This window comes from Mchenga conophoros, linkage group LG12 (assembly GCF_057382185.1).
Source record: "Mchenga conophoros isolate Kocher_MC1m ecotype Shallow Benthic linkage group LG12, M_conophoros_male_GT1.1, whole genome shotgun sequence".
NCBI classification, from domain to species: domain Eukaryota; kingdom Metazoa; phylum Chordata; class Actinopteri; order Cichliformes; family Cichlidae; genus Mchenga; species Mchenga conophoros.
This window is the reverse complement of record NC_140537.1, coordinates 3,100,295-3,112,735: the sequence shown is the minus strand read 5'-3', so window position 1 is coordinate 3,112,735 and position 12,441 is coordinate 3,100,295. Positions and strand designations below refer to the sequence as shown.

Genomic DNA, 12,441 nt, shown 5'->3' with positions numbered 1-12,441 from the left:
AAAGAACCGGAAATCCCATCACTACTTCAAAAGCCTTCTGTTAGGCACATGGCTATTTTGAACGACACATTAGCTGTTAGTGGTGTCTTAGAGTATGTATGCCACAGTTCTATATTGAACCTTAAGTTGTCCCTGATTTGTTCAGAGGTAGTGTGTGATAGAAAATGCGTTCATAGACTGCCTGAATGTGTGTGTGAATGGGTTTATGTACTATAGCTTGTAGCAAAAGCTACTTTCAGTGCTCATTCAAACTAGAAAAGTGCTAAATAATGACAAGTTAATCACAAGTGGTATTGTATTGCACACTGAGTCTGGAATATTTAAAAAAGGATCCCATTTATTTTGGATTTTGTGCACACTGACATGAGTAAGCTGAACATTTACTGAAATTTGTGAATCTAAAGCAAAACTTGTATAGGGCGAGCTTTACTTTAAGAATGATTTTCGCTACATAATATAAAAAGCCAAAATTAAAAAGGTGTTTACTGAAGGCTTTTTGCCTGAGAGAAATTTACTTCAACTTGGCTACCCTTGCTCTCAAACCATTCCTTCATTAGCTTTTGCTTTTCTGTAGACAAAGAGAAGGTATCCCAGTGCAAAGAAGATGAGGATGATGGAGAGGAAGAGGATGCCTTTCCAGGGCCCTATGGGCAGGGCCTTCATCACTACAGGATTTTCGGCTGGAACTAGATTGGTCAGGTTTAGCATGTAACCCAAAGCCCAGCCTACAGATGCTCCTCCGGCCTACAGAAACACAAGAAGAGGTGCAGTGATATCACATCATATTGTGGATTCTATCAGTTTCTAAATTCCAGCAAATCATTTCGTTTCACCTCTCACCTTTTTTTCAAAAGAAATAGAAGGAAGGGAAACCTCGTTAAAATGGTAGCCCTGTGTTAAGAGCACCTGGACGAAATTGGAGACGGCGCAGACATTCTTCATGTATTTCTCATCCTGCTTTGTCCTAGTCGTCATCTATAAGTGAAAATACAATGTGTGAGGTTTTGTATTATGTTATTTAAAGCTCATAATCAGAGAGATTTTATCAATCCCAGAGAGAAATTGAGTTGTCAAAGCCGGAAATATACAACAAACATCAAGCACTCATAAAAAACGAGTGTAGAAACAGAGATATTGATAGATATATAATAGATAATATATGTAGATATATGTCGACAGTGACTTTAGAACCTTCAAGTAACATGGTGAAGAATTGGTGGCTTGTTTGCTGGATTTACAAATCAACACGTCTCAAAGTCTTTATGGACAGTACCTCAGAGATGCTCATGTTGCAGACGTGCCGGACAGCCTTTGCGGTTTGATTAGGAGACGTCATATCCATGTTGGTGAGGGTAGAGATGTATTTGTGAGTGAAGTAGAAAGCAGAGAATGCCTGTGGAGAAGAAAGAATAGTGCAATGGATGAAGGTTAAGTATCCCCCTGCTGCTTTGACTGAATTTCTGTTTTTGAAGACAGAATTAAAAATGTGACCTGTAACCACAAAGGAAGCGTCAGTACAATCCATTAGGTCCTGATACAAATGCCTGTAATGCATCCATCTTTAGTGTTTAGGAGTATTTTCAATCATCAATCAATCGATGTATATGTGTGTGTGTGTGTGTGTGTGTGTGTGTGTGTGTGTGTGTGTGTGTAAAGAAGAAAGGATATCAGAAAGCAAAAATTAGTGCTCATTCAGTGAAGAGCATACTGCACTATTATTGACCTGGAACTGAGGAAATACTGACTAGAACACTGGTTTCTACTGCTTTGTCAAGATTAAAAACCTGGCCATTCCCAAAGTCAAGATTGCTGCGGCCCACTTAAAAAACCCCACAAAAATCTCTTAGGCACACTAAATCTCAAGTCTTCCCCCTAATCCAGGAGAAAGTGATGTATTTTCTTGAATAAAATGCATTAAAAAACATAAGGAATACAGGCTGTTGGCTATTAATTGTTAATGCTATCCAGTCATATGCATAAATCAGTATTAAGGCCAACGTGGGACCGAGCCAACCACCAGGGCACAAACTTCAAAACAAGAGCCACATATTTAGGTCAGAGTAATAAGCCATATTGCAAACTAATCACCTCATATTACCAGTTTAATTAATTTCATATAGATAAATACGTTTATTTAAATATTTAATTGTATATGCTTGTGAGTAATTTCAGATTTATCTTCTGTTATCACCTGCAGTACCTTCATCGTCCACCAGTGGGCCCACATGTCACTGGTAAAAGAGGTGTTGTATCTGAACTTTTTTTATTGTCATTGTACAGTTTCTTGCACATCGAAATTAGGTAGCAAGACCACAAAGTGCAAAAGTCTATTTTTAAAAAAGTAAAGAAAGCAATATACAAATAAGAATATATATCTAACTAGTATATAATATTCTCACTCTATATATATACACGGTGTATGAGTCACAGAAGCATTGTGGGTGTGTGTACAAGGGCAGCAATATAATATATAGATAAGGGTGGAAGGGAGGTCACTGGTCATTTAGGATGGGGATGGTAATTGCACATCTGCCAGGATATTGCACAGAGAACAAAATATTGCACAGAAAAAGGGGAAGACCAAAATATTGCACATGGAACAGAGGCAACATAGTCAATAGCAGAGACAGAGTGACTGATATGTAATAAAGTGAATGCCGGATTCCTGTGATTTTATCCAAATGTTTTCTTGAAACTTTCCAGCTCTTTAAGTCTTGTATGCTTGTCTGTATGACTGTTTATGTGCGAGTAAGTCTCTTAGGCAAAAATTGCAGAAAGTGTGCATAAGGGATTCAAAATATCTACCAGAGAGCTCCCATACACGTGACGATTTCGGTGTAGAACATCTGGAAAACTGTTCAAACACCTGTCCAAACTGTGTCCACATAGGAAGCAATTCACTCGTTCCATATCTTTAAAGTTGGTGGCTGTTCGCTAATGAACATTCCAGGGTCTGGTTGCATAGCTGTTTGATGCAATTACTACCACACTACCACTGACTCTCTCCTTCTTTTCTGTCTGTGTCTGTCTGTGGGCATGTTTTCTGTTGACAGTGTGTTCACCATTGAACAGCGTGTATTATCTCTGTCTCTTAACCTCCGATTCAAAGATAGCAATTTTACTTTAACAATCTGTAAATAAACCTGTTGAATGTTTTAACAGTGCTTTGTGAAGGTGTTTGGATGGAGGGTTCCAGGGGATCATTGAGCTTATCCTAGATGAAAAAAGAAAAGAGGCAGGGTACATGCTGGATAGGTCGCCACTCCGTCAGAGAGCAGGGAGGAAGCTATTCAGCATCACATTCATACTAACAGCAGGTTAAGATATCTCGATTAACCTACCATGCATGGGTTTTAACTGATCACTCAGAAAACATGCACACAAAAACCCAGCTGACCTAGAGCTTTTCTATGAATTACGAATGCTAATAATTACAGTAGAATTAGAACGTAAGAACTAGAAAAACTCACTGTAATCACTACAATGAGCAATCCAAGAACAAAGAATTAAAAATGATACCCAAAATTGAGTCTACGTTATGCTTCTATGCTTTTTTGCCTCAATATAGGATATTTTAGACAACATCTAAAAGCCTCTCACCATGAATCTTCCTCTCAAGCTGGGCTGAAAGACTCCATTAAAGGAGCACTTGGAGTATTTGCAATTCTCAAAGGAGAATATCTTCTTTACATTCTTTAAGCAGTTTTGGTAGTCCCCTGTGCCCACAACGTTTACATTCATTTCCAGGTCAATCTTGTCTGGCTTGGAGTCCACAGTACACGGAGAATCAAAGACGTCCTTCCCCAGGATGACAGATTCGTAGAACTGCTTTGGATAGCAGGGGTGGAACACTGTGCTGTTTGGATAGTTATCCTTAAAGTCAGAAGATTAAAATTTTATTAGAAAACATTTTTTTATATTTTTCTTTACAAAGACCATTTCACTGTTGAAGCAATAAAAGCCATCCATAACACAGACACTGCATTGTTCTAAGGTTCCTTGTAGCAACAACTCTGATTTTCCTAAAACTGGTAAAGACTGGTTATTTAATTTGGTTAACGAGCTAGCAGTTCTCCTGTCCAATCTGTATGGCAAGCTTTCATCTCTCTCTTAGCAAGAATGTAACAATATGATCCCAAAATGTGACAAATGTGAACTTAATCCATTTAGTAAGCTTAATGGAGATGTTTCAAACATCCTTATAGCTTAGCAGGACTGCAGCAAGACAATAAAATGTTTACACATGCTGTTTTATATGGTCTTGCTATCGGAACTTCTCAGTTGTTGAGAAGATACAGAATCATTATAACAAACAGGGATTTGGTCGCCATTAACAGTTAGAGTCTTTTAACTTGTTGAACAGTACCTTAATGAGATGAGCCAGCAGTTTCCTTAAATACTGGTCTTGGCCGTAACACAGGAAGCTCTGGGTGTATAGTCTGTAGGTTTTTCCAAAAAGCTTCAACTCCATTGTGTTACTTTTATTCTCCACCTTTTCAGAGGTCTCAAAAGTAATCTGAGTAGATGCTCCTCCTAAATCCAAAGCTCCAATTGTGTCTCTGCCTGGATTCATCCAGTGACCTACAAAACCATACTGGGTAATAACAAAGGACACCACAGTGGAATTAGAATCGCTTAGAATCAACCAATAACATTCAATGAAAACGTTTAGGGAAAAATGACCAAAGCACTCGAACGCTCTAAAACTGTAAGAGAAATTTAGATCTAAAATAGCTGTTTGGCTTCACTTGTAAATGGAAAAGAGGCCACACCCCCACCTAAACATGCAACTCATGCATCATAAAATACCTCCATGTAATTTTCAACTGGGACGCTTCCAGCACTTGGCATCTTCATGTACACCAGTCAGTCCATCACATTTCTAACACAGTGCTTAATTAAAAATGTTAACTAGATCCTGAACTCAGTTTTCATTATGTTGTTAATAATACTCACTGTAAGTAAGTTAACAACCACAAACAAGATACTCAGCTAAGTACAAGTAAAATTATTAGTTAATAAGTCAGTTTAACTAATAAATATCTAACTTGGAAAATAGGTGAAGCGATTTACTGAAACATATTCAGGTTAAAACAAACAATTCTAACAGGCTTGATCATGAATACTCAGGATGACTGTCTTTAATCATCAGCCTGAAATCTCTTAGGAGAGCTTTTTTGTAATTTCTGTAAGTAGTCTTCAGGAACAGGACAATAGACAATAAAACAATAAAAGGACAAAAGGACAATATAAAAACTCTTCTTTAGGTGATCGCTGTTATTAGTCCCTTTCTAGAAATTTCAATTTTGATTGCTTACTCCATCAGACCTGTTGCCCCTATTTTTCATTGCAGATCTTGTGCAATGTGACACACCTCATCTTTTTTCCCCGTTACCCTTCTTTAAGAATGGCTTGTAATGGCTTTGTATTTCTTTTTTGCAACTTTAATTTTTATTAGCTTTAGTTATACAGTAAAGAAAATTACAACCAGTCTGGAGTTTACATTTCTTTTTCCACCTTCTATCACATGCAAATCTCTTTTTATGTCGTGTTTTTGGTGCCACTTAAAAATGTTTTCCACTTCCTCCATTGTCTGTCATACTTACACCCCATCAGTCTAATATTGAAAGTAATTTCTGAGATACCTTCTACAATCCTAATCCAATCTTGTTGAGTGGGAGGGTCTGGGTGTAACCAGTTCTTTGTGATTGCTTTCTTTGTTGCGGCTAGGATTATTTTTACTAGATACATGTCCTCCTTTTATACCAGTTCCTTTATGTTTCCAAGGTACATCACTTGACTGGTGTTTGGGAGTGCATAACCCAGAATATTATCCATGGTCATTTTAAGGTCTTCCCAATACTTTTTGATTTTTATGCACTTCCAAAATATATGTGGGTAATCAGCTTCTGTTTCTCCACACAGTCTCCAACTTTTATTTATTCATGCTATCTAATCAGCACCTTGACATGCCACACCTGTGAGGTGGGATGGAGAAGTTCTCACTAACACAGATTTAGACAGATTTGTGAACAATATTTGACAGTCATGGGTCATTTGTGTATGTAGAAAACGTTTCAGATCTTTAAGTTCAGCTCATGGAAAATGGGAGAAAAATCAAAAGTGTTGCGTTTATATTTTTGTTCAGTGTATGTACAGATATGGGCTATGTCCAAAACAAATAATAACAGTAACAATAAAAACATCTATGTGATTATAAATTAATATTTTAATCAGAAGCTACTATTTAAGTTTATGTTTAAAGACACTGACCCTTTCAGTTCTAGTCATATCCTAAAAAAACAAAACCTTTCATGTTTCATGAGGTTGTGAGGCAGTGCACTCTGCTATCCAGCTGCCTTGCATGTTAACAGAAAAAGCAGAAATTCATCAAAGAGACAACACTTACCTTGACAAAGTTTTCCAGTAAGTAGTTAACAGTGACCCAGCCAAATACCCCTTCTGCCTGCCCGCTCAGAATTATTGACTCTTTGAATTTGAAAGGGTAGGACTGGAGTTTGTTTTCCACTTCCTTCATTACACGCTGCGACTTTGAGGCATTGGTGATGCTATCAATACATTGGTTAAATGAAGCTTGGTTAAAAGACTTTCTGAATTCATTTCAATACAGATATTAATCACTGATGGAGTTTGTGGTGAATTATTAACCACTACTACTAACCTCAGCAGCCTCATGCCTGCAGTCGCTCCCAAACAGAGTGGAGTTTGATGGTGTCTGAATTTGGGGATATGCGTCAAAGCTTGTTCCAAGCACTTCTCGAGACTCTTTGCTGCTCCACTAGGGTTGTCGGCATAGCTTGATATCCCACCACCTGGACAAGAAGAAAAAGTAACTCTAATTGTTTAAGAACCTGATCTAAGGCTGCACTTTCTTGTCTTGGAGTCATCCACTGGTGTTTCTAAGGAAACATTGATAACAAGGCCAATAAAAGGGGAACAGCTGGTACTTACTAAGTTAGCAAAGAATGTCTGGCGAGGAAGTGGACCACTTAAGTCTTACACAACACATACAATTTGAATATTCTTAACGGCACTGGATATTTTTCTATAGGGTGAAATTGTGGAAGTGAAAGTGAGAGTGTCCTCACCAGTGGAACCTTCTGGGGTTAAATGGTCAGTTCTGGAGGCTTGCAAACATTTTCCACTTAACACCAGCAACATTTCTATAAATAGTTTTGGTATTTCTTAGCAATAATTTGAGAAATATTTGTGATCCGTTACATATTCCATATGTAAGGGTATGACCCCCCCTATGTTGTACTGCTGATGGGTGCCCATCAGCAGTAGCCTAGGTCCTTGGTTAGCCTAGCAACTTGAGGGCTGACCATGAGTGGCTGCTCAGTTGCGATCCTTGCGTCTTGCAGGACTCGCTCAGGTAAGTCTTGCATCTGGCAGACTGAAGCCTCTGGCCCCTGGCTCGGCCTTTGCGTCTGGCGTGGCCTTGACTGGGGTGGCATGTATATATGTACATTTGAAAATTGTTCTTTTGGTACACTTTCTGGGTTTTCGGCTGCGCTGTCTCCTTGCGGGGTGTCTTTAAGAGTTACCCCATACATATGGAATGTGTAACGGAGTTACGGAGAGATAGTTTCTCACTCAGTGAACCAAGGTTACAATGTAACCGTACGTATGAGAGAGGCCTGATAGCTGAAGGCTCTGCTGACATTATACTTTTAGAAACTAAAAGTTAGATTTCATTCTGAGCAGTGGCGGTCCTAGCCTGTTTGGCGCCCTGGGCGAACACTCCCTCTAGTGCTAGCATGTGCTCTATTTGGAAGCAGCCGGCCCCCTCCCCTTTCAACGGGGTGAGACTTTAAATCATCAAACTGTAAATTATAAATTGTTATTGATCCCTTTACTCCTGGTCCTAAAGTGTATATTTATTTTCTTACTCTTCTTATATTTATTGTTTGTTTACTTGCACTGCTGTAACTGGAGCCTCGTCGTCTCGTCTCTATATGCTGGACTGCATGTTGCGGAGATGACAATAAAGTTTACTTTGACTTCAGCAGTGAGCATGCGCACCGAGGGCTCTCGCGCTCACTTTTCGGGTATAGATTTGAGAAAAACGTCGGTTCAAATTACAAGTCTGTATCATGATGTCTGGTGTTTTGTGTTTTTTGGTTTGTTTTTATTTTGTTTTATTTTGCGAGTTGGTTATTAGACGCTGCTCCAGCCAGCCAGAGAATCCCCCGCAGCCCCGCCCTCTCCTCCCTGTGCCGCAAGCAGCAGGCGCACCTCGCAAACGGAGGGGGCCCTTACTCCCAGCAAATGGGCGATAGAAAACCGATCGGTGCCTGTACCATTCCCAGTATGCGCTGGCATGACGCCGGGGCAGCATGAGTACGAGCAACTATTTTTATTTTTTGCCGATGCCCGTGATGCCGCTCCCCACCACGATGCTGCCCCGGGCAACCGCCCGTATCAAAAACCGCTTCTGATTCTGAGTATATGCTGTTGCCCACATTTACCACTCAAACCACGAGATAAAGTAATGATTGAGTTCTCTTTTGATCAACTTTGTCTTGAACAATGCAAATGAACTCACCTTTTACATTACACTCATCGTGCTGGGTAACGATGCCGGTATTGTTTTGCTTGTCAGCCGGCCATTTGTAGATATACATGGAGGTGTGGGATGAGCCTGCATCCAGAACGATTCCATACTAAAAGAGACAGATATACAGTATAGTAGGTGACCACAGGCAGAGGTAAGCCTCCCAACTTCATCGGGTATTTGTAAGCTATCTCTGTGACCCTCTAATGACTTAACAATCATCCATCTGCTCTTCCAATATACACATGAACCACAGATATATCACAATTATACATATATCATAAATATATATATAATGCTCTAAAGTTTTAGACCATGACGTTTGTCAATAACAGCTTCTGATGGGATAGAACATATTGCACAGAAAACTGCATAATGCATACGTCCTAAATCTTAATGTGTGTTAAGCGAGGTTGAGATCTGGTGACTGTGAAGGTAACAGCATAATTCACATTATTTATATCCTCATGAAATCACTCAGTAAGCCCTTGTGTCCTGGGAATGGAGGATTTAGCATCTAAAATAGACGAATCTCATTAGGATAAAATATTTGATCAAACAATAAACATGATCACCCAGAATAAATTTGTATTGAACTACAGACACTCTTCCCTGAAGACAAGTGTCTCCTCTCATATCGCCCAACTTTGGTTTGTTATTGTTCAATAACCGTGGTGCAGTGAGTGGATTACACAGTCAAGAAATGTTTTTTTCAGAAATAATCAATTAAGGGAAAAAAACGGAAATACAAGAAAAAATATAAACAGAAAAGGAAAAAAGGAACAAAACAATTACAGTACAAGCACAAAACAATGTAACATTTTAATGTTACACTCGATTAGTACAATTAAATATATTTTTAATTATTATTTAAAAACGTAGCGTTTTCAATGTCACTGGGATGAGTAACAAAACGTTTCTCCCATTGAAGATGCTTCACCTAGATGAACAGAATCAACCTTTGGCATTTACTTACCTGGATGATTGATCGAGCATCAAGACAGTTTATATCTATCTTTGTTTTTGTTTTTTTTACAAACATTTTGTTGTTGTTGTTTTTTGTTTTGTTTATAGAGTTGGGTCAATTGGAAACACTAAATTGCCCGTCGGATGGATGGATGGATTTTTTGTTGACCTTTTCTTAAATATTTCTTTATCTTTAGTGTGTAATTTTTTATTAGCATTATTTGTAGATATATAACAGCATAAATATGACTTATTACATGTCATTTAAAATTGTGGTCATTTCTAATTGAAACGATACATTGTTGTCTCATGAAGAGCAATTCTCCTTGAGGTGTCTAATTTTTCAGTTGTGCAGTAGCTTAAGAATTAGTGGCCTAATGCGTGTATGGTCTGTATTCTCAACGTCTGCAAGCATAGCCATTTCACACTTTGGAGAGGCAAAGCATGAATTGTGGTAGCTCATGAGGTGGAGCAGGTGCTTGTGTGAATGGGTAAATGAGGCAAGTTGTGTTAAGTGTTTTGAAAGCTCAGAGTAGAAAAGCACTGTAAGACCCAGTCCATTTCTTATTTACACAGTGGACCGGTGTGTCTGTTGCATGCTTTGCATGATATTGAGCTGATACTGCTGCAAATTGCAACTTTTTTGTACACTAACCTACTCATTTTGATAGTTGCAACCACTCCAATGTGCGAAGGTGGTATTATTTTCCACTTACTGAACTTTAAGTGAGGTCTTGACAGGATGTGGTTAAAACCTATAACATAGCAAGTTTGCAACAGTCGCTATTTTTGTGCAGATTTACTGCTTCTTTTTTAACGATACATCTTAGGTTTCTTCTCATGTATGTGTACTCTTTGAAGTGACCAAATCAAAGCAGACTTGTTTCATGAGACTTATTTCTAAATACCTATTCTGTGGTGCCCTTTAAAAGATTTCAAATTGTCTGTGAGATGAACAAAATGAAAAGCCCACAAGCAATTAGCACAGAATAACTATCAAATAAAACAAACTACTTATTTTATGTCACACTCTTTGTCTTGACTCGTTCAGGGTATTCTGTGTCACTTCCTCTTGCAAACCATTGTCAGGAAATGCATTCAGAGCTGGATGTGAAATTACGAGCATTTAGCTCAGATGTAGACAAGCACTGAGCAGTTTTAAATGAGCTCATTTTTCACTGTGCAAAGACTCGCTCCCTGTCAGTATACCAACACACATCCCACAAACATCTAGCAGTTTCAATACCTTTTGGCCTAGTTTGGCCTATCATACAAAGCTGTTGCTCTAAGAACTACAGTTGACAACACATACAAGCTAAAGTAAATTTTTGAAAGGTATCAAAAGCAGAGACAGGCTTTTAGGATCCTAATTTTTTCTACACATAGTGTAAACTCCGTGGTATAATTTACATAAAGTATTAAAATAAAGATCTTCTGTATTTCCTTACTTGGACTGATACATGATGATGGCAGAAAACGTAGTATGGGATGAACTGTGCATGTTTAGATTTCTTGTACTTTCAGTCACACCTTTGCGCAGAGCCTTCTAAAATGAAAATCTGACATTTTCCAAACTAATATTAAAATCTGGCTTAGCTGTGTACCCAAATTTAACTTCTAATGTGCATTTCTGATGCACACATTACCAAAATCCTGACCTAGATTTGAAACGGTGTTCTGCGCCTCTATGAATATATGCGTCTACAATAATATTTACCATGTTTTCTGGAGGCAGCGCCATCTCTTTAGCTGGAAGGACCAGCAACAGAATCCCCACAACTGCCACGACGATTAGCACAACCGCCGGTACGGTTTGGGAGCACCGGAGACCCATGCTGAACGCTGCTGCTTATGTTTGCCGCCAATAGTTCCGCGTAAAGGCGCATTAAATAACCATGGCTTTCGCGTGAGCTCCTGGCGTGTTACGCGCATGTTACGGAGTCCCGCTTCCTCTAACTTGTGCCCACACGGGCACTCAGACGTGGTTGAAACACTGTGTATAGAATATGAGCTTCATTCATGGGAAGCACAAGACAAATGCTTCATAGGGGAGTTTACAGACTTATCCCGGGCGCTCGAGCACCCCCAAATTTTACATATAGCGCATTTTAGTATTATTTTCTGAATTTGTCTTCAAATTTAATATTTCTGTAACTTTTCTGTTGATAGAATGAAAACAGGTGTTATGTCCAGTGTTGTTGATGTCCTCAGGTTACGGTCTCACACACACAGGCTGGTTTCTCATTAATAATTAGACTTTGTTGCTGCAGCAGAGAACAGATGCAGAGATGTGATGCAGTTTCAAACACACTTTAACTTAAATAAAGCACATGTTCAAACTATTCTGATAATGTTGCTGTGACTTATAGTGTGTGCTTATTTTATTTGTTCTCTAAATGTCGTCAGAAACATTAGGCAGTGTAGCTTAAATCACCAGAGATTATTAGCAAACTTTAACCTACTGATCCATACTCTGCTCGGATATCGAGAGTTTCCAGCCATGGAACTGATGTACTTAATTATTTTAGTTTGTTAAGTATATTCAGTGTTTGTTTACAGTACAGCTCCAGATCCGGGTGACAGCAGGTCAACTTATGTCACCTGCCCATGTGCAACTGCAGCCTGTTTTCAGTTTACATCACAGAAATTTGTCTCCTTCAGAAATTCTCTGATGACACAGCCATTATTGGAAGTGTGGTTTGGTTGCTTTGTGAGGTGGTTTGAGGTGAACCACCTGCAGCTAAATGTGGCCAAAACAAAGGAGCTGGTGGAAATCTGTCAGCACGAGTCTTCAGGCTTAAACTATAATAAATAAATGTGAAAAACACAGAACAGGGAGCAGCTATCCAAGACACTTATGGATGCATGAACTGGGATGTGAAATTCCCGTCCCTTGG

The 12,441-nt window shown here is 38.9% G+C and overlaps 1 protein-coding gene across 1 annotated transcript; it reads right to left on the bottom strand.

Annotated features, from left to right (window-relative positions):
• Window positions 1-319: 319 nt before the first annotated feature.
• Window positions 320-11,452, bottom strand: LOC146561887 (ectonucleoside triphosphate diphosphohydrolase 2-like). The gene is made up of 9 exons (XM_085293065.1): window positions 11,262-11,452; window positions 8,570-8,687; window positions 6,683-6,833; window positions 6,410-6,569; window positions 4,367-4,594; window positions 3,601-3,873; window positions 1,274-1,393; window positions 841-975; window positions 320-744 (listed from the first exon to the last, which is right to left on the bottom strand). Exons 1-9 carry the CDS (start codon window positions 11,376-11,378, stop codon window positions 538-540), a joined length of 1,509 nt encoding a protein of 502 aa, XP_085149191.1. The 5' UTR covers window positions 11,379-11,452; the 3' UTR covers window positions 320-537.
• Between the last annotated feature and the right edge of the window lie 989 nt (window positions 11,453-12,441).